General features: G+C 35.0%; 1 protein-coding gene across 1 annotated transcript in view; it reads right to left on the bottom strand.

Moving 5' to 3' along the window:
* LOC141905108 (cytoplasmic dynein 2 heavy chain 1-like) overlaps nucleotides 1-24,320 on the bottom strand; it is a 108,630-nt gene that overhangs the window by 2,234 nt on the left and 82,076 nt on the right. The window contains exons 68-72 of the mRNA XM_074793871.1: nucleotides 3,406-3,605; nucleotides 2,664-2,885; nucleotides 1,947-2,162; nucleotides 1,264-1,463; nucleotides 703-901 (exon numbers count right to left, since the gene is read on the bottom strand). Of these exons, the coding sequence (XP_074649972.1) occupies nucleotides 703-901; nucleotides 1,264-1,463; nucleotides 1,947-2,162; nucleotides 2,664-2,885; nucleotides 3,406-3,605 (1,037 nt within the window). The remainder of the gene's footprint in view (nucleotides 1-702; nucleotides 902-1,263; nucleotides 1,464-1,946; nucleotides 2,163-2,663; nucleotides 2,886-3,405; nucleotides 3,606-24,320) is intronic.

The raw sequence follows: 24,320 nt of genomic DNA, 5'->3' as shown, positions 1-24,320 counted from the left end.
GTTCTGTTACCCTCGACAGTGGTCCCTGGATCTGAAATGTTAAACTACTCTGTCTCTTGTATACCTGGTAGTTCTTTGCGGATGATCCGGGTGATCAAAAATCTGGTTATTTTTTTATAGGCATTTTATTTCACTGAAGGCCACTTTTAGGATAAATCATTTATTAGGCTAAGCAGAATTGATACCTTGTTTCTCCACTCTGCTGAGCTTAATACTTGACCCGGCCGGTCACCTATCTGCCTGTACATTACTGTGACCCAGACGCTATAGAAATGAACTGATAACAACTCTTATTATATCTTACAACTAGAACGAGCACCCGGCTTCACGGCGGCGTATTCAGACAGGGGTAAATCTATACGCCCCTCTCAACTAAAGTTGAGCCGGAGGCATAAAAATGACCCGGCCGCTGCGGGGAAACAAGGTACCATTTTTGTTAAGCCTTCGATGAAAAGAGGCCCTATCTGCTAGCGAAGACACAATTTTTAAGCACAAAACGAAATCATTGGACACATTTGCAATATAGCAATCAACCTGCCAAACAGTTGCAATGAAATTATTATTAATCTTTTAATTCTGTCCTTTATACTTATATCTGTACAATTCTTTATACTTCAATGGCAAAATAAAGTTATTATTATGAATATCATTATCAAAAACTGATCAAAAATTCTGATTGCATGCATTAAAATATCATCTAACCTTAGAGATCCATGCAACTGTACACATAGGAATTGCTGAAATACTCGGTGAATCTCGTTGATTTTCTGATAATCTCGAACCGTCGAATGTACAGCCCTCTAGTTGCAGTCCTCCGATACGAATACTTGTCCTCGCACCGCTGATTGGTCCTCGCCATGAACTTACACACTTCAGACTATCCATCGACAGCTTCATTTCCCTGTTAAACAGATTACTATTTCAAGCGGGATTCTATTTCTAATTGCCCTTGAAAAAACTTGAGTGAACACCTGAGTGAACTTTGTGCCATGAATAAAAATCATCAAACTTGTATTGTAAAAAGATATTCTTGCTAACACCAAAATGTGCTCAAAACTGGGTGAATTTCATACAGTGTACTTTACACATGCATTTTTCGCCTCGTGAGTGCAGGGGGAGCCTTAGTTATTATGTACAATTCTTAGCAAGAAAATCTCAAGGGTTAATCAATAAGAGAATGATAATAAGTGATTTAGTTCATAAGTGATTTAGTTCTAAAATCTGTTGTTGAAAGTTGACAGATTCGTGAAATTCGACACGCACCTGGCAGTTTGTTGACGTAGAGCGTTTAGGAACGTGTCCGGATGGAATAGTTCTGATAAATCGAGTGCGTCGTTGAGCAAAGTGCCCCGTTCTGCTTTCTCGACCCATTGCTGCGATGCCATTGCTCGTGCGATTAATGAACGTAGATAATGCATCGGATCTTCCGGTCCATCCCAACGATTCAACCACGATATCGGGGTCTAAAATAACAACGTCGAATAGACGATAATATTATCAAATACATGCTACTTTGGGTCTGGCTAAAGTTGTCATAGCTGGGACCATACATTATGTTGATGACTTATTCACATAATGAGTGACTTTTGGTCAATTGACATTCGGTAGAGTCCAACGTTTTGTATAGCCACAACAGCTGTCGTATTTTTCTTGGAAAGGCGACAGATTAATCCCAAATCGATCGGATTAAAAATGAATTTCATTGTAATTTGTGTCTTGTTGTGGCTATTTAGTTAGGTACAGCTAAGTGAATTGGAAATACAAATTGGGACACGAAAATAAGAGACAATAAGAAATGTAACAACATATCTGATGATGTGTGTTTCAGCGCACTGTCAAACTCACATAATTCCTATCAGGTCGACCGCAAATTGTTGTACCGAGTTAGTCACAACAAGGAACTCGCACCAACGAGAATCGACAGTAAAAACATTCTCGCAACTTACCTCTTGACTGAGAAGAGCAGCGGCAAGGTTCTGAACGTCTTTTGTGAGCAACTGAGTTCCTCGGATAACTTTACTGAGAGCTGCCAATGACTGATGAACGCTCTGTACAAGTTTGATGGCATTGTACCGTTCAAGAACGATGAACGATAATATCGGAGATTCATTGCCCGACTTCTCGGTAGGGGGTGCCACTTTCATCTGGATTAACTGAGATCCCTTTAAAAAATAAAGAAAAGGAGATGTATATCGAAAAAGATAATCATCCTTGCATTGGCTACCATGTTGCGGTAAAGCAGCCCCATTTTCATTTAATACCACTCTGGGAATTGACAAAAACCTGCAGAATGTTTCTTTTCTCATTCGAGGTCAGGGAGGCAGAGAAAATATGACTCCAAAATATGATGTCAAATTTTCTTACAGAAAATTTGTGATTGAATAAAAATCTAATCATAAGTAATCATGAACAAATGCCTTTGCAATACATTTGTATATTAATTGATAATGCATGGAAGCATGTTACGATCAAGGTTTTTGAAGGGCAGTAATATTCTCAGGAGAAAGACTTGAATACTAGGACCTTTCTCAACAAAATCCTCACAATAGTGTAGTGCGTGAGGATTACGTTGAAAACGGACCTAGTATTCAATTATTTTTCCTGAGAAAAACTGCCTGTAGAAAACCTGGACCATAACGCGCATCAATTTCAGCTTTCTATACCTGATTTAATTTCTTCCACAGATTCAGTATTGGACCGAGTTCGTTTGCCCAGACTTCCTTGTCGAACTTATTTGCTTTAATGTCCGACCTCATCAGCACACGTATTTGACTGATCACTTGTTGGCTGATGATTCGTTGCGATGAACGATCGATATTCTCCGGCAAACCGAAATAAGCCGGCTGGTCATATTCGGGCAGAGCTTCAATCACATCCAGGAAGTCCTGAAAAATTCGAAAAATTACTTGCCGAATTTCGCAAATCATTTGATTTAACTATCAAGTCACATTTCAAATTTTTGGAAAAATAATTAACAAGATGGACTTCGAATGGCAGGCATAATTTTTTTACCACCACACTTTCTATAAGTGATCATCATTACTTCAGCCTACGACAGGGGCGGATCTAGGAAAATTGGAAGGCATCAGTCCAGAAGGAAAGAAAAGGAAGGGCATTCCCGGGAAAAAGCAACCAAGCCTGAGGTCACAAGTGTAACGCTCGGTGTAACGCGGTAGTTATTTTTGAAGAAATACATCTAGAGAGATGCAATTTCCGAGACGATGTATCAAATTTTGCTGATCTGTCTTGACAAAATGGCAACCTCAATTAGAAGGCCTATGTCTGGAAACCCTCCCCTAAATCCACTCTTGCTACAATTCTGAATGTCTGGAAGGAAATGGTTCCGTATTACAGATAAATACTGGCATTACTTGTGATATTGTAGCATTACTTGTGATATATTACCCTGTAGTGAGTAGACGATGGTAGTTTGATCGGACCGAGACGTTTTGTACCGCGCAACTGAGCACCGAGAACGCCACCATCGAAGAACTGACATAGATAACTGGTCATCACCCGGACATCGAATGGATTATCAACTCGACCACCATAAATAGCGGATTCAAATAAACCGTGCACAAAATCCCACTGGACATCATTGCGACCTTTAGATAAAATAATAAAACAATCAATAATGACTGATAAATCTATACAATCAAATAATTAAAGGCCAAAAGAGTGCAAAATGATATCAGGTATGTGTACTGTACGCGAAACCATGTATCCCCTTCCCCCATGTTTAAATCCTGACACAATCGAAGGGTGGGTTCGGGGCTAGTCATTGGAAGTTGTTTCGGGAACTATACTTTGTTTTTCAGTAGATGCTGATGTCATATTCTTTTCAAATTCATTTACTTTTTGTTTTCCTTTTAGGGTGCCTGATATTACAAGCTTTGCTTTGAATAATTTTGAAATTATATATGTATCCTGTAAAGAGCTTTGAGATTGTTTTAATGTAAGGCACTTTTAAATTATAAATTATTAATATTGTTATGAATTGTTAAGTGGGTGATCTCTTGAAATTATATTATTTTTTGGACATGTGGCGCCATTGTTACACTGATAAACAGTTTGGCCAATAAGAGAATTGATGATGTCATACAGACACACGAGTTTGTGTCTTGATAATTAACATAACTTGTCATCAATAGTTAATGACTTGAGGTGCTCACTTTAAAGTTAAACTATAGCACTAACTTACTCAATTGACCACAATACCTCTTAGATAAAATGCTCCTCAGTGCCTCCAGTCATCAGTCAATATCTCATCTAGTGTTCCTGGTACATGTCTAGTGGTAGTGTAACATTATATTACTAGCACAGGCCTGTGCTGGGAGTACTTTTGAGATATTTCATGTCATGCGATAGATATCAATTGTGGAAAATCAATGTAGATTTTTTGTAACTGATACTGATTTTGTGCTGGTGAAAAAATTGACTAATTAGCACAGGTCAGTGCCGGTAACAATGATTCTATAGACACATCTCATTAGCAACATTCATTTGGATTAAAAGGTTTGATACCAATGAGTAGCCATTTGGGAACCTAAACGTCTATTTCTCCTTGTATCATATGAGGGCTTGTTTACTTTTTCTATACAAGCACCAAATGATACCAGGACTAAAGGCACAAGTTCTACTTTTTAAATAGAATTTTTTCCCTCACTGATCCCTTCATATTTCTGTTCTTGTCGGATAAGAAGCACTAGCACATAAATATGTGGGGATCTGTGTTCATATTCAAAACTTGAGTTCAGGAGGAAATCATGGAAAGGATTTCTGCAGATACCGTATGATTTCAGCTGAGATATAATAATTTCTGTAACTGATACTGATTTCGTGCTGGTGAGATTTTGACTAATTAGCACAGGTCAGTGCTAGTAATGGGAATCAAATAGACACCTCTTTAAATACTGGTTTCTAACACAAAATTGGAGTTTCAATTTCTTTGGGTGATTTGATTCTTTAACATTATTGAATAGATTGAGTCAACTACAGAATTGAGGATCTACCGGTAAATCATTAACACTAATTTGTAGCTTGATTAGCAATAATGGGTAATAAATGATTGATTACGTGAATGAAACTTCTCATCAATAGTTGATGACTTGAAGAACTCATTCAATGCTCAAACTATAGCACTAACTTACTCAATTCAACACAATATCTTTTAGATAAAAAATGTCCTCAACCCTCCAGTCATCAGTCAATACCTCATCTAGTGTTCCTGGTACATGTCTAGTGGTAGTTTAACATATATTACTAGCACAGGCCTGTGCTGGGAGTACTTTTGAGATATTTCATGTCATAGATTTTGAGGATTAGCTAAAACCAGTCTTGTGATGGATATTAATTGTGGAAAATGAATATAGATTTTTTGATTTGATTCTTTATCATTATTGAATAGATTGAGTCAACTACAGAATTGAGGATCTACCGGTAAATCATTAACACTAATTTGTAGCTTGATTAGTAATAATGGGTGATAAATGATTGATTACGTGAATGAAACTTCTCATCATTAGTTGATGACTTGAAGAACTCATTCAATGCTCAAACTATAGCACTAACTTACTCAATTCAACACAATATCTTTTAGATAAGAAATGTCCTGAACCCTCCAGTCATCCGTCAATACCTCATCTAGTGTTCCTGGTACATGTCTAGTGGTAGTTTGACATATATTACTAGCACAGGCCTGTGCTGGGAGTACTTTTGAGATATTTCATGTCATAGATTTTGAGGATTAGCTAAAACCAGTCTTGTGATGGATATTAATTGTGGAAAATGAATATAGATTTTTTGTAACTGGTACTAATTTTGTGCTGGTGAGAAATTGACTAATTAGCACAGGTCAGTGCTGGTAACAATGATTCTATAGACACCTCTCATTAGCAAGATTCAATTGGATTCAAAAGTTTGATACCAATGAGTAGCCATTTGGGAACCTAAATGTCTTTTTCTCCTTGTATCATATGAGGGCTTGTTTACTTTTGATACTAGCACCAAATGATACCAGGAATAAAGGCATAAGTTCTACTTTTTAAATGGAGTTTTTTTACCTCACTGATCCCTTCATATTTCTGTTCTTGTCAGATAAGAAGCACTAGCACATAAATATGTGGGGATCTGTGGGTGTTCATAATCACATTTTGAGTTCAGGAGGAAATCATGGAAAGGATTTCTGCAGATTCGGTATGATTTCACTTAAGATATAATAATTTCTGTAACTGATACTGATATCGTGCTGGTGAGATTTTGACTAATTAGCACAGGTCAGTGCTAGTAATGGGAATCAAATAGACACCTCTTTAAATACTGGTTTCTAACACAAAATTGGAGTTTTAATTTCTTTTGGGTGATTTAATTCTTTATCATTATTGAAAAGATTGAGTCAACTACAGAATTGAGGATCTAAATCATTTACTCTAATTTCTCATCAATAGTTGATGACTTGAAGTACTCATTCAATACTCAAACTATAACACTAACTTACTCAATTCAACACAATATCTTTTAGATAAAAAATGTCCTCAACCCTCCAGTCATCCGTCAATACCTCATCTAGTGTCCCTGGTACATGTCTAGTGGTAGTTTAACATTACTAGCACAGGCCTGTGCTGGGAATACTTTTGAGATATTTCATGTCATAGATTTTGAGGATTAGCTAAAACCAGTCTTGTGATGGATATTAATTGTGGAAAATGAATATAGATTTTTTGTAACTGGTACTAATTTTGTGCTGGTGAGAAATTGACTAATTAGCACAGGTCAGTGCTGGTAACAATGATTCTATAGACACCTCTCATTAGCAAGATTCATTTGGATTAAAAGGTTTGATACCATTGAGTAGCCATTTGGGAACCTAAACGTCTTTTTCTCCTTGTATCATATGAGGGCTTGTTTACTTTTGATACTAGCACCAAATGATACCAGGACTAAAGGCATAAGATCTACTTTTTAAATGGAGTTTTCTTCCCTCACCGATCCCTTCATATTTCTGTTCTTGTCTGATAAGACGCACTAGCACATAAATATGTGGGGATCTGTGGGTGTTCATAATCACAATTTGAGTTCAGGAGGAAATCATGGAAAGGATTTCTGCAGATTCGGTATGATTTCAGCTAAGATAAAATAATTTCTGTAACTGATACTGATTTCGTGCTGGTGAGATTTTGACTAATTAGCACAGGTCAGTGCTAGTAATGGGAATCAAATAGACACCTCTTTAAATACTGGTTTCTAACACAAAATTGGAGTTTTAATTTCTTTTGGGTGATTTAATTCTTTATCATTATTGAAAAGATTGAGTCAACTACAGAATTGAGGATCTAAATCATTTACTCTAATTTCTCATCAATAGTTGATGACTTGAAGCACTCATTCAATACTCAAACTATAACACTAACTTACTCAATTCAACACAATATCTTTTAGATAAAAAATGTCCTCAACCCTCCAGTCATCCGTCAATACCTCATCTAGTGTCCCTGGTACATGTCTAGTGGTAGTTTAACATTACTAGCACAGGCCTGTGCTGGGAATACTTTTGAGATATTTCATGTCATAGATTTTGAGGATTAGCTAAAACAAGTCTTGTGATGGATATTAATTGTGGAAAATGAATATAGATTTTTTGTAACTGGTACTAATTTTGTGCTGGTGAGAAATTGACTAATTAGCACAGGTCAGTGCTGGTAACAATGATTCTATAGACACCTCTCATTAGCAAGATTCATTTGGATTAAAAGGTTTGATACCAATGAGTAGCCATTTGGGAACCTAAACGTCTTTTTCTCCTTACTTTTGATACTAGCACCAAATGATACCAGGACTAAAGGCATAAGTTCTACTTTTTAAATGGAGTTTTCTTCCCTCACCGATCCCTTCATATTTCTGTTCTTGTCAGATAAGACGCACTAGCACATAAATATTTGGGGATCTGTGGGTGTTCATAATCACAATTTGAGTTCAGGAGGAAATCATGGAAAGGATTTCTGCAGATTCGGTATGATTTCAGCTAAGATATAATAATTTCTGTAACTGATACTGATTTCGTGCTGGTGAGATTTTGACTAATTAGCACAGGTCAGTGCTAGTAATGGGAATCAAATAGACACCTCTTTAAATACTGGTTTCTAACACAAAATTGGAGTTTTAATTTCTTTTGGGTGATTTAATTCTTTATCATTATTGAAAAGATTGAGTCAACTACAGAATTGAGGATCTAAATCATTTACTCTAATTTCTCATCAATAGTTGATGACTTGAAGTCCTCATTCAATGCTCAAACTATAGCACTAACTTACTTAATTCAACACAATATCTTTTAGATAAAAAATGTCCTCAACCCTCCAGTCATCAGTCAATACCTCATCTAGTGTTCCTGGTACATGTCTAGTGGTAGTTTAACATATATTACTAGCACAGGCCTGTGCTGGGAATACTTTTGAGATATTTCATGTCATAGATTTTGAGGATTAGCTAAAACCAGTCTTGTGATGGATATTAATTGTGGAAAATGAATATAGATTTTTTGTAACTGGTACTAATTTTGTGCTGGTGAGAAATTGTCTAATTAGCACAGGTCAGTGCTGGTAACAATGATTCTATAGACACCTCTCATTAGCAAGATTCAATTGGATTCAAAAGTTTGATACCAATGAGTAGCCATTTGGGAACCTAAACGTCTTTTTCTCCTTGTATCATATGAGGGCGTGTTTATTTTTGATACTAGCACCAAATGATACCAGGACTAAAGGCATAATTCTACTTTTTAAATGGAGTTTTTTCCCCTCACTGATCCCTTCATATTTCTGTTCTTGTCAGATAAGAAACACTAGCACATAAATATGTGGGGATCTGTGGGTGTTCATAATCACATTTTGAGTTCAGGAGGAAATCATGGAAAGGATTTCTGCAGATTCGGTATGATTTCAGCTAAGATATAATAATTTCTGTAACTGATACTGATTTCGCGCTGGTGAGATTTTGACTAATTAGCACAGGTCAGTGCTAGTAATGGGAATCAAATAGACACCTCTTTAAATACTGGTTTCTAACACAAAATAGGAGTTTTAATTTCTTTTACGTGATTTAATTCTTTATCATTATTGAAAAGATTGAGTCAACTACAGAATTGAGGATCTAAATCATTTACTCTAATTTCTCATCAATAGTTGATGACTTGAAGTCCTCATTCAATGCTCAAACTATAACACTAACTTACTCAATTCAACACAATATCTTTTCTCATCAATAGTTGATGACTTGAAGTACTCATTCAATGCTCAAACTATAACACTAACTTACTCAATTCAACACAATATCTTTTAGATAAAAAATGTCCTCAACCCTCCAGTCATCAGTCAATACCTCATTTAGTGTTCCTGGTACATGTCTAGTGGTAGTTTAACATATATTACTAGCACAGGCCTGTGCTGGGAATACTTTTGAGATATTTCATGTCATAGATTTTGAGGATTAGCTAAAACCAGTCTTGTGATGGATATTAATTGTGGAAAATGAATATAGATTTTTTGAAACTGGTACTAATTTTGTGCTGGTGAGAAATTGACTAATTAGCACAGGTCAGTGCTGGTAACAATGATTCTATAGACACCTCTAATTAGCAAGATTCAATTGGATTCAAAAGTTTGATACCAATGAGTAGCCATTTGGGAACCTAAACGTCTTTTTCTCCTTGTATCATATGAGGGCTTGTTTCCTTTTGATACTAGCACCAAATGATACCAGGACTAAAGGCATAAGTTCTACTTTTTAAATGGAGTTTTTTTCCCTCACTGATCCCTTCTTATTTCTGTTCGAGTCAGATAAGAAGCACTAGCACATAAATATTTTGGGATCTGTGGGTGTTCATAATCACATTTTGAGTTCAGGAGGAAATCATGGAAAGGATTTCTGCAGATTCGGTATGATTTCAGCTAAGATATAATAATTTCTGTAACTGATACTGATTTCGTGCTGGTGAGATTTTGACTAATTAGCACAGGTCAGTGCTAGTAATGGGAATCAAATAGACACCTCTTTAAATACTGGTTTCTAACACAAAATTGGAGTTTTAATTTCTTTTGGGTGATTTAATTCTTTATCATTATTGAAAAGATTGAGTCAACTACAGAATTGAGGATCTAAATCATTTACTCTAATTTCTCATCAATAGTTGATGACTTGAAGTACTCATTCAATACTCAAACTATAACACTAACTTACTCAATTCAACACAATATCTTTTAGATAAAAAATGTCCTCAACCCTCCAGTCATCCGTCAATACCTCATCTAGTGTCCCTGGTACATGTTTAGTGGTAGTTTAACATTACTAGCACAGGCCTGTGCTGGGAATACTTTTGAGATATTTCATGTCATAGATTTTGAGGATTAGCTAAAACCAGTCTTGTGATGGATATTAATTGTGGAAAATGAATATAGATTTTTTGTAACTGGTACTAATTTTGTGCTGGTGAGAAATTGACTAATTAGCACAGGTCAGTGCTGGTAACAATGATTCTATAGACACCTCTCATTAGCAAGATTGATTTGGATTAAAAAGTTTGATACCAATGAGTAGCCATTTGGGAACCTAAATGTCTTTTTCTCCTTGTATCATATGAGGGCTTGTTTACTTTTGATACTAGCACCAAATGATACCAGGAATAAAGGCATAAGTTCTACTTTTTAAATGGAGTTTTTTTACCTCACTGATCCCTTCATATTTCTGTTCTTGTCAGATAAGAAGCACTAGCACATAAATATGTGGGGATCTGTGGGTGTTCATAATCACATTTTGAGTTCAGGAGGAAATCATGGAAAGGATTTCTGCAGATTCGGTATGATTTCACTTAAGATATAATAATTTCTGTAACTGATACTGATATCGTGCTGGTGAGATTTTGACTAATTAGCACAGGTCAGTGCTAGTAATGGGAATCAAATAGACACCTCTTTAAATACTGGTTTCTAACACAAAATTGGAGTTTTAATTTCTTTTGGGTGATTTAATTCTTTATCATTATTGAAAAGATTGAGTCAACTACAGAATTGAGGATCTAAATCATTTACTCTAATTTCTCATCAATAGTTGATGACTTGAAGTACTCATTCAATACTCAAACTATAACACTAACTTACTCAATTCAACACAATATCTTTTAGATAAAAAATGTCCTCAACCCTCCAGTCATCCGTCAATACCTCATCTAGTGTCCCTGGTACATGTCTAGTGGTAGTTTAACATTACTAGCACAGGCCTGTGCTGGGAATACTTTTGAGATATTTCATGTCATAGATTTTGAGGATTAGCTAAAACCAGTCTTGTGATGGATATTAATTGTGGAAAATGAATATAGATTTTTTGTAACTGGTACTAATTTTGTGCTGGTGAGAAATTGACTAATTAGCACAGGTCAGTGCTGGTAACAATGATTCTATAGACACCTCTCATTAGCAAGATTGATTTGGATTAAAAAGTTTGATACCAATGAGTAGCCATTTGGGAACCTAAACGTCTTTTTCTCCTTGTATCATATGAGGGCTTGTTTACTTTTTCTATACAAGCACCAAATGATACCAGGACTAAAGGCACAAGTTCTACTTTTTAAATAGAATTTTTTCCCTCACTGATCCCTTCATATTTCTGTTCTTGTCGGATAAGAAGCACTAGCACATAAATATGTGGGGATCTGTGTTCATATTCAAAACTTGAGTTCAGGAGGAAACCATGGAAAGGATTTCTGCAGATACCGTATGATTTCAGCTGAGATATAATAATTTCTGTAACTGATACTGATTTCGTGCTGGTGAGATTTTGACTAATTAGCACAGGTCAGTGCTAGTAATGGGAATCAAATAGACACCTCTTTAAATACTGGTTTCTAACACAAAATTGGAGTTTCAATTTCTTTGGGTGATTTGATTCTTTAACATTATTGAATAGATTGAGTCAACTACAGAATTGAGGATCTACCGGTAAATCATTAACACTAATTTGTAGCTTGATTAGCAATAATGGGTAATAAATGATTGATTACGTGAATGAAACTTCTCATCAATAGTTGATGACTTGAAGAACTCATTCAATGCTCAAACTATAGCACTAACTTACTCAATTCAACACAATATCTTTTAGATAAAAAATGTCCTCAACCCTCCAGTCATCAGTCAATACCTCATCTAGTGTTCCTGGTACATGTCTAGTGGTAGTTTAACATATATTACTAGCACAGGCCTGTGCTGGGAGTACTTTTGAGATATTTCATGTCATAGATTTTGAGGATTAGCTAAAACCAGTCTTGTGATGGATATTAATTGTGGAAAATGAATATAGATTTTTTGATTTGATTCTTTATCATTATTGAATAGATTGAGTCAACTACAGAATTGAGGATCTACCGGTAAATCATTAACACTAATTTGTAGCTTGATTAGTAATAATGGGTGATAAATGATTGATTACGTGAATGAAACTTCTCATCATTAGTTGATGACTTGAAGAACTCATTCAATGCTCAAACTATAGCACTAACTTACTCAATTCAACACAATATCTTTTAGATAAGAAATGTCCTCAACCCTCCAGTCATCCGTCAATACCTCATCTAGTGTTCCTGGTACATGTCTAGTGGTAGTTTGACATATATTACTAGCACAGGCCTGTGCTGGGAGTACTTTTGAGATATTTCATGTCATAGATTTTGAGGATTAGCTAAAACCAGTCTTGTGATGGATATTAATTGTGGAAAATGAATATAGATTTTTTGTAACTGGTACTAATTTTGTGCTGGTGAGAAATTGACTAATTAGCACAGGTCAGTGCTGGTAACAATGATTCTATAGACACCTCTCATTAGCAAGATTCAATTGGATTCAAAAGTTTGATACCAATGAGTAGCCATTTGGGAACCTAAACGTCTTTTTCTCCTTGTATCATATGAGGGCTTGTTTACTTTTGATACTAGCACCAAATGATACCAGGACTAAAGGCATAAGATCTACTTTTTAAATGGAGTTTTCTTCCCTCACTGATCCCTTCATATTTCTGTTCTTGTCAGATAAGACGCACTAGCACATAAATATTTGGGGAGCTGTGGGTGTTCATAATCACAATTTGAGTTCAGGAGGAAATCATGGAAATGGATTTCTGCAGATTCGGTATGATTTCAGCTAAGATATAATGATTTCTGTAGCTGATACTGATTTCGTGCTGGTGAGATTTTGACTAATTAGCACAGGTCAGTGCTAGTAATGGGAATCAAATAGACACCTCTTTAAATACTGGTTTCTAACACAAAATTGGAGTTTTAATTTCTTTTGGGTGATTTAATTCTTTATCATTATTGAAAAGATTGAGTCAACTACAGAATTGAGGATCTAAATCATTTACTCTAATTTCTCATCAATAGTTGATGACTTGAAGTCCTCATTCAATGCTCAAACTATAGCACTAACTTACTCAATTCAACACAATATCTTTTCTCATCAATAGTTGATGACTTGAAGTACTCATTCAATGTTCAAACTATAACACTAACTTACTCAATTCAACACATTATCTTTTAGATAAAAAATGTCCTCAACCCTCCAGTCATCAGTCAATACCTCATCTAGTGTTCCTGGTACATGTCTAGTGGTAGTTTAACATATATTACTAGCACAGGCCTGTGCTGGGAATACTTTTGAGATATTTCATGTCAGAGATTTTGAGGATTAGCTAAAACCAGTCTTGTGATGGATATTAATTGTGGAAAATGAATATAGATTTTTTAAAACTGGTACTAATTTTGTGCTGGTGAGAAATTGACTAATTAGCACAGGTCAGTGCTGGTAACAATGATTCTATAGACACCTCTCATTAGCAAGATTCAATTGGATTCAAAAGTTTGATACCAATGAGTATCCATATGGGAACCTAAACGTCTTTTTCACCTTGTATCATATGAGGGCTTGTTTACTTTTGATAATAGCACCAAATGATACCAGAACTAAAGGCATAAGTTCTACTTTTTAAATGGAGTTTTTTTCCCTCACTGATCCCTTCATATTTCCGTTCTTGTCAGATAAGAAGCACTAGCACATAAATATGTGGGGATCTGTGGGTGTTCATAATCACAACTTGAGTTCAGGAGGAAATCATGGAACAGATTTCTGCAGATTCGGTATGATTTCAGCTAAGATATAATAATTTCTGTAACTGATACTGATTTCGTGCTGGTGAGATTTTGACTAATTAGCACAGGTCAGTGCTAGTAATGGGAATCAAATAGACACCTCTTTAAATACTGGTTTCTAACACAAAATTGGAGTTTTAATTTCTTTTGGGTGATTTAATTCTTTATCATTATTGAAAAGATTGAGTCAACTACAGAATTGAGGATCTAAATCATTTACTCTAATTTCTCATCGATAGTTGATGACTTGAAGTACTCATTCAATGCTCAAACTATAACACTAACTTACTCAATTCAACACAATATCTTTTAGATAAAAAATGTCCTCAACCCTCCAGTCATCAGTCAATACCTCATCTAGTGTTCCTGGTACATGTCTAGTGGTAGTTTAACATATATTACTAGCACAGGCCTGTGCTGGGAATAATTTTGAGATATTTCATGTCAGAGATTTTGAGGATTAGCTAAAACCAGTCTTGTGATGGATATTAATTGTGGAAAATGAATATAGATTTTTTGAAACTGGTACTAATTTTGTGCGGTTGAGAAATTGACTAATTAGCACAGGTCAGTGCTGGTAACAATGATTCTATAGACACCTCTCATTAGCAAGATTCAATTGGATTCAAAAGTTTGATACCAATGAGTATCCATATGGGAACCTAAACGTCTTTTTCTCCTTGTATCATATGAGGGCTTGTTTACTTTTGATAATAGCACCAAATGATACCAGAACTAAAGGCATAAGTTCTACTTTTTAAATGGAGTTTTTTTCCCTCACTGATCCCTTCATATTTCCGTTCTTGTCAGATAAGAAGCACTAGCACATAAATATGTGGGGATCTGTGGGTGTTCATAATCACAACTTGAGTTCAGGAGGAAATCATGGAACAGATTTCTGCAGATTCGGTATGATTTCAGCTAAGATATAATAATTTCTGTAACTGATACTGATTTCGTGCTGGTGAGATTTTGACTAATTAGCACAGGTCAGTGCTAGTAATGGGAATCAAATAGACACCTCTTTAAATACTGGTTTCTAACACAAAATTGGAGTTTTAATTTCTTTTGGGTGATTTAATTCTTTATCATTATTGAAAAGATTGAGTCAACTACAGAATTGAGGATCTAAATCATTTACTCTAATTTCTCATCGATAGTTGATGACTTGAAGTACTCATTCAATGCTCAAACTATAACACTAACTTACTCAATTCAACACAATATCTTTTAGATAAAAAATGTCCTCAACCCTCCAGTCATCAGTCAATACCTCATCTAGTGTTCCTGGTACATGTCTAGTGGTAGTTTAACATATATTACTAGCACAGGCCTGTGCTGGGAATAATTTTGAGATATTTCATGTCAGAGATTTTGAGGATTAGCTAAAACCAGTCTTGTGATGGATATTAATTGTGGAAAATGAATATAGATTTTTTGAAACTGGTACTAATTTTGTGCGGTTGAGAAATTGACTAATTAGCACAGGTCAGTGCTGGTAACAATGATTCTATAGACACCTCTCATTAGCAAGATTCAATTGGATTCAAAAGTTTGATACCAATGAGTATCCATATGGGAACCTAAACGTCTTTTTCTCCTTGTATCATATGAGGGCTTGTTTACTTTTGATACTAGCACCAAATGATACCAGGACTAAAGGCATAAGTTCTACTTTTTAAATGGAGTTTTTTTCCCTCACTGATCCCTTCATATTTCTGTTCTTGTCAGATAAGAAGCACTAGCACATAAATATATGGGGATCTGTGGGTGTTCATAATCACAACTTGAGTTCAGGAGGAAATCATGGAAATGGATTTCTGCAGATTCGGTATGATTTCAGCTAAGATATAATAATTTCTGTAACTGATACTGATTTCGTGCTGGTGAGATTTTGACTAATTAGCACAGGTCAGTGCTAGTAATGGGAATCAAATAGACACCTCTTTAAATACTGGTTTCTAACACAAAATTGGAGTTTTAATTTCTTTTGGGTGATTTAATTCTTTATCATTATTGAAAAGATTGAGTCAACTACAGAATTGAGGATCTAAATCATTTACTCTAATTTCTCATCAATAGTTGATGACTTGAAGCACTCATTCAATACTCAAACTATAACACTAACTTACTCAATTCAACACAATATCTTTTAGATAAAAAATGTCCTCAACCCTCCAGTTATCCGTCAATACCTCATCTAGTGTCCCTGGTACATGTCTAGTGGTAGTTTAACATATATTACTAGCACAGGCCTGTGCTGGGAATACTTTTGAGATATTTCATGTCATAGATTTTGAGGATTAGCTAAAACCAGTCTTGTGATGGATATTAATTGTGGAAAATGAATATAGATTTTTTGTAACTGGTACTAATTTTGTGCTGGTGAGAAATTGACTAATTAGCACAGGTCAGTGCTGGTAACAATGATTCTATAGACACCTCTCATTAGCAAGATTCATTTGGATTAAAAAGTTTGATACCAATGAGTAGCCATTTGGGAACCTAAACGTCTTTTTCTCCTTGTATCATATGAGAGCTTGTTTACTTTTGATACTAGCACCAAATGATACCAGGACTAAAGGCATAAGTTCTACTTTTTAAATGGAGTTTTTTTCCCTCACTGATCCCTTCATATTTCTGTTCTTGTCAGATAAGACGCACTAGCACATAAATATGTGGGGATCTGTGGGTGTTCATAATCACAATTTGAGTTCAGGAGGAAATCATGGAAATGGATTTCTGCAGATTCGGTATGATTTCAGCTAAGATATAATAATTTCTGTAACTGATACTGATTTCGTGCTGGTGAGATTTTGACTAATTAGCACAGGTCAGTGCTAGTAATGGGAATCAAATAGACACCTCTTTAAATACTGGTTTCTAACACAAAATTGGAGTTTTAATTTCTTTTGGGTGATTTAATTCTTTATCATTATTGAAAAGATTGAGTCAACTACAGAATTGAGGATCTAAATCATTTACTCTAATTTCTCATCAATAGTTGATGACTTGAAGAACTCATTCAATACTCAAACTATAACACTAACTTATTCAATTCAACACAATATCTTTTAGATAAAAAATGTCCTCAACCCTCCAGTCATCCGTCAATACCTAATCTAGTGTCCCTGGTACATGTCTAGTGGTAGTTTAACATTACTAGCACAGGCCTGTGCTGGGAGTACTTTTGAGATATTTCATGTCATAGATTTTGAGGATTAGCTAAAACCAGTCTTGTGATGGATATTAATTGTGGAAAATGAATATAGATTTTTTGTAACTGGTACTAATTTTGTGCTGGTAAGAAATTGACTAATTAGCACAGGTCAGTGCTGGTAACAATGATTCTATAGACACCTCTCATTAGCAACATTCATTTGGATTAAAAGGTTTGATACCAATGAGTAGCCATTTGGGAACCTAAACGTCTATTTCTCCTTGTATCATATGAGGGCTTGTTTACTTTTTTATACTAGCACCAAATGATACCAGGACTAAAGGCATAAGTTCTACTTTTTAAATGGAATTTTCTTCCCTCACTGATCCCTTCATATTTCTGTTCTTGTCAGATAAGACGCACTAGCACATAAATATGTGGGGATCTGTGGGTGTTCATGATCACAATTTGAGTTCAGGAGGAAATCATGGAAATGGATTCCTGCAGATTCGGTATGATTTCAGCTAAGATATAATAATTTCTGTAACTGATACTGATTTATTGCTGGTGAGATTTTGACTAATTAGCACAGGTCAGTGCTAGTAATGGGAATCAAATAGACACCTCTTTAAATACTGGTTTCTAACACAAAATTGGAGTTTTAATTTCTTTTGGGCGAATTAATTCTTTATCATTATTGAAAAGATTGAGTCAACTACAGAATTGAGGATCTAAATCATTTACTCTAATTTCTCATCAATAGTTGATGACTTGAAGTCCTCATTCAATGCTCAAACTATAGCACTAACTTACTCAATTCAACACAATATCTTTTCTCATCAATAGTTGATGACTTGAAGTACTCATTCAATGCTCAAACTATAACACTAACTTACTCAATTCAACACAATATCTTTTAGATAAAAAATGTCCTCAACCCTCCAGTCATCAGTCAATACCTCATCTAGTGTTCCTGGTACATGTCTAGTGGTAGTTTAACATATATTACTAGCACAGGCCTGTGCTGGGAATACTTTTGAGATATTTCATGTCAGAGATTTTGAGGATTAGCTAAAACCCGTCTTGTGATGGATATTAATTGTGGAAAATGAATATAGATTTTTTGAAACTGGTACTAATTTTGTGCTGGTGAGAAATTGACTAATTAGCACAGGTCAGTGCTGGTAACAATGATTCTATAGACACCTCTCATTAGCAAGATTCAATTGGATTCAAAAGTTTGATACCAATGAGTATCCATATGGGAACCTAAACGTCTTTTTCTCCTTGTATCATATGAGGGCTTGTTTACTTTTGATACTAGCACCAAATGATACCAGGACTAAAGGCATAAGTTCTACTTTTTAAATGGAGTTTTTTCCCTCACTGATCCCTTCATATTTCTGTTCTTGTCAGATAAGAAGCACTAGCACATAAATATGTGGGGATCTGTGGGTGTTCATAATCACAACTTGAGTTCAGGAGGAAATCATGGAACGGATTTCTGCAGATTCGGTATGATTTCACTTAAGATATAATAATTTCTGTAACTGATACTGATTTCGTGCTGGTGAGATTTTGACTAATTAGCACAGGTCAGTGCTAGTAATGGGAATCAAATAGACACCTCTTTAAATACTGGTTTCTAACACAAAATTGGAGTTTTAATTTCTTTTGGGTGATTTAATTCTTTATCATTATTGAAAAGATTGAGTCAACTACAGAATTGAGGATCTAAATCATTTACTCTAATTTCTCATCGATAGTTGATGACTTGAAGTACTCATTCAATGCTCAAACTATAACACTAACTTACTCAATTCAACACAATATCTTTTAGATAAAAAATGTCCTCAACCCTCCAGTCATCAGTCAATACCTCATCTAGTGTTCCTGGTACATGTCTAGTGGTAGTTTAACATATATTACTAGCACAGGCCTGTGCTGGGAATACTTTTGAGATATTTCATGTCAGAGATTTTGAGGATTAGCTAAAACCAGTCTTGTGATGGATATTAATTGTGGAAAATGAATATAGATTTTTTGAAACTGGTACTAATTTTGTGCTGTTGAGAAATTGACTAATTAGCACAGGTCAGTGCTGGTAACAATGATTCTATAGACACCTCTCATTAGCAAGATTCAATTGGATTCAAAAGTTTGATACCAATGAGTATCCATATGGGAACCTAAACGTCTTTTTCTCCTTGTATCATATGAGGGCTTGTTTACTTTTGATACTAGCACCAAATGATACCAGGACTAAAGGCATAAGTTCTACTTTTTAAATGGAGTTTTTTTCCCTCACTGATCCCTTCATATTTCTGTTCTTGTCAGATAAGAAGCACTAGCACATAAATATGTGGGGATCTGTGGGTGTTCATAATCACAACTTGAGTTCAGGAGGAAATCATGGAAATGGATTTCTGCAGATTCGGTATGATTTCAGCTAAGATATAATAATTTCTGTAACTGATACTGATTTCGTGCTGGTGAGATTTTGACTAATTAGCACAGGTCAGTGCTAGTAATGGGAATCAAATAGACACCTCTTTAAATACTGGTTTCTAACACAAAATTGGAGTTTTAATTTCTTTTGGGTGATTTAATTCTTTATCATTATTGAAAAGATTGAGTCAACTACAGAATTGAGGATCTAAATCATTTACTCTAATTTCTCATCAATAGTTGATGACTTGAAGCACTCATTCAATACTCAAACTATAACACTAACTTACTCAATTCAACACAATATCTTTTAGATAAAAAATGTCCTCAACCCTCCAGTTATCCGTCAATACCTCATCTAGTGTCCCTGGTACATGTCTAGTGGTAGTTTAACATATATTACTAGCACAGGCCTGTGCTGGGAATACTTTTGAGATATTTCATGTCATAGATTTTGAGGATTAGCTAAAACCAGTCTTGTGATGGATATTAATTGTGGAAAATGAATATAGATTTTTTGTAACTGGTACTAATTTTGTGCTGGTGAGAAATTGACTAATTAGCACAGGTCAGTGCTGGTAACAATGATTCTATAGACACCTCTCATTAGCAAGATTCATTTGGATTAAAAAGTTTGATACCAATGAGTAGCCATTTGGGAACCTAAACGTCTTTTTCTCCTTGTATCATATGAGAGCTTGTTTACTTTTGATACTAGCACCAAATGATACCAGGACTAAAGGCATAAGTTCTACTTTTTAAATGGAGTTTTTTTCCCTCACTGATCCCTTCATATTTCTGTTCTTGTCAGATAAGACGCACTAGCACATAAATATGTGGGGATCTGTGGGTGTTCATAATCACAATTTGAGTTCAGGAGGAAATCATGGAAACAGATTTCTGCAGATTCGGTATGATTTCAGCTAAGATATAATAATTTCTGTAACTGATACTGATTTCGTGCTGGTGAGATTTTGACTAATTAGCACAGGTCAGTGCTAGTAATGGGAATCAAATAGACACCTCTTTAAATACTGGTTTCTAACACAAAATTGGAGTTTTAATTTCTTTTGGGTGATTTAATTCTTTATCATTATTGAAAAGATTGAGTCAACTACAGAATTGAGGATCTAAATCATTTACTCTAATTTCTCATCAATAGTTGATGACTTGAAGAACTCATTCAATACTCAAACTATAACACTAACTTACTCAATTCAACACAATATCTTTTAGATAAAAAATGTCCTCAACCCTCCAGTCATCCGTCAATACCTCATCTAGTGTCCCTGGTACATGTCTAGTGGTAGTTTAACATTACTAGCACAGGCCTGTGCTGGGAGTACTTTTGAGATATTTCATGTCATAGATTTTGAGGATTAGCCAAAACCAGTCTTGTGATGGATATTAATTGTGGAAAATGAATATAGATTTTTTGTAACTGGTACTAATTTTGTGCTGGTAAGAAATTGACTAATTAGCACAGGTCAGTGCTGGTAACAATGATTCTATAGACACCTCTCATTAGCAACATTCATTTGGATTAAAAGGTTTGATACCAATGAGTAGCCATTTGGGAACCTAAACGTCTATTTCTCCTTGTATCATATGAGGGCTTGTTTACTTTTTTATACTAGCACCAAATGATACCAGGACTAAAGGCATAAGTTCTACTTTTTAAATGGAATTTTCTTCCCTCACTGATCCCTTCATATTTCTGTTCTTGTCAGATAAGACGCACTAGCACATAAATATGTGGGGATCTGTGGGTGTTCATGATCACAATTTGAGTTCAGGAGGAAATCATGGAAATGGATTCCTGCAGATTCGGTATGATTTCAGCTAAGATATAATAATTTCTGTAACTGATACTGATTTCGTGCTGGTGAGATTTTGACTAATTAGCACAGGTCAGTGCTAGTAATGGGAATCAAATAGACACCTCTTTAAATACTGGTTTCTAACACAAAATTGGAGTTTTAATTTCTTTTGGGTGAATTAATTCTTTATCATTATTGAAAAGATTGAGTCAACTACAGAATTGAGGATCTAAATCATTTACTCTAATTTCTCATCAATAGTTGATGACTTGAAGTCCTCATTCAATGCTCAAACTATAGCACTAACTTACTCAATTCAACACAATATCTTTTCTCATCAATAGTTGATGACTTGAAGTACTCATTCAATGCTCAAACTATAACACTAACTTACTCAATTCAACACAATATCTTTTAGATAAAAAATGTCCTCAACCCTCCAGTTATCAGTCAATACCTCATCTAGTGTTCCTGGTACATGTCTAGTGGTAGTTTAACATATATTACTAGCACAGGCCAGTGCTGGGAATACTTTTGAGATATTTCATGTCAGAGATTTTGAGGATTAGCTAAAACCCGTCTTGTGATGGATATTAATTGTGGAAAATGAATATAGATTTTTTGAAACTGGTACTAATTTTGTGCTGGTGAGAAATTGACTAATTAGCACAGGTCAGTGCTGGTAACAATGATTCTATAGACACCTCTCATTAGCAAGATTCAATTGGATTCAAAAGTTTGATACCAATGAGTATCCATATGGGAACCTAAACGTCTTTTTCTCCTTGTATCATATGAGGGCTTGTTTACTTTTGATACTAGCACCAAATGATACCAGGACTAAAGGCATAAGTTCTACTTTTTAAATGGAGTTTTTTCCCTCACTGATCCCTTCATATTTCTGTTCTTGTCAGATAAGAAGCACTAGCACATAAATATGTGGGGATCTGTGGGTGTTCATAATCACAACTTGAGTTCAGGAGGAAATCATGGAACGGATTTCTGCAGATTCGGTATGATTTCACTTAAGATATAATAATTTCTGTAACTGATACTGATTTCGTGCTGGTGAGATTTTGACTAATTAGCACAGGTCAGTGCTAGTAATGGGAATCAAATAGACACCTCTTTAAATACTGGTTTCTAACACAAAATTGGAGTTTTAATTTCTTTTGGGTGATTTAATTCTTTATCATTATTGAAAAGATTGAGTCAACTACAGAATTGAGGATCTAAATCATTTACTCTAATTTCTCATCGATAGTTGATGACTTGAAGTACTCATTCAATGCTCAAACTATAACACTAACTTACTCAATTCAACACAATATCTTTTAGATAAAAAATGTCCTCAACCCTCCAGTCATCAGTCAATACCTCATCTAGTGTTCCTGGTACATGTCTAGTGGTAGTTTAACATATATTACTAGCACAGGCCTGTGCTGGGAATACTTTTGAGATATTTCATGTCAGAGATTTTGAGGATTAGCTAAAACCAGTCTTGTGATGGATATTAATTGTGGAAAATGAATATAGATTTTTTGAAACTGGTACTAATTTTGTGCTGGTGAGAAATTGACTAATTAGCACAGGTCAGTGCTGGTAACAATGATTCTATAGACACCTCTCATTAGCAAGATTCAATTGGATTCAAAAGTTTGATACCAATGAGTATCCATATGGGAACCTAAACGTCTTTTTCTCCTTGTATCATATGAGGGCTTGTTTACTTTTGATACTAGCACCAAATGATACCAGGACTAAAGGCATAAGTTCTACTTTTTAAATGGAGCTTTTTTCCCTCACTGATCCCTTCATATTTCTGTTCTTGTCAGATAAGAAGCACTAGCACATAAATATGTGGGGATCTGTGGGTGTTCATAATCACAACTTGAGTTCAGGAGGAAATCATGGAAATGGATTTCTGCAGATTCGGTATGATTTCAGCTAAGATATAATAATTTCTGTAACTGATACTGATTTCGTGCTGGTGAGATTTTGACTAATTAGCACAGGTCAGTGCTAGTAATGGGAATCAAATAGACACCTCTTTAAATACTGGTTTCTAACACAAAATTGGAGTTTTAATTTCTTTTGGGTGATTTAATTCTTTATCATTATTGAAAAGATTGAGTCAACTACAGAATTGAGGATCTAAATCATTAACTCTAATTTCTCATCAATAGTTGATGACTTGAAGCACTCATTCAATACTCAAACTATAACACTAACTTACTCAATTCAACACAATATCTTTTAGATAAAAAATGTCCTCAACCCTCCAGTTATCCGTCAATACCTCATCTAGTGTCCCTGGTACATGTCTAGTGGTAGTTTAACATATATTACTAGCACAGGCCTGTGCTGGGAATACTTTTGAGATATTTCATGTCATAGATTTTGAGGATTAGCTAAAACCAGTCTTGTGATGGATATTAATTGTGGAAAATGAATATAGATTTTTTGTAACTGGTACTAATTTTGTGCTGGTAAGAAATTGACTAATTAGCACAGGTCAGTGCTGGTAACAATGATTCTATAGACACCTCTCATTAGCAACATTCATTTGGATTAAAAGGTTTGATACCAATGAGTAGCCATTTGGGAACCTAAACGTCTATTTCTCCTTGTATCATATGAGGGCTTGTTTACTTTTTTATACTAGCACCAAATGATACCAGGACTAAAGGCATAAGTTCTACTTTTT

The sequence above is a fragment of the Tubulanus polymorphus genome, chromosome 5, assembly GCF_964204645.1.
Source record: "Tubulanus polymorphus chromosome 5, tnTubPoly1.2, whole genome shotgun sequence".
Taxonomy (NCBI): domain Eukaryota; kingdom Metazoa; phylum Nemertea; class Palaeonemertea; order Tubulaniformes; family Tubulanidae; genus Tubulanus; species Tubulanus polymorphus.
This window is presented reverse-complemented; position numbering and strand designations above follow the sequence as displayed.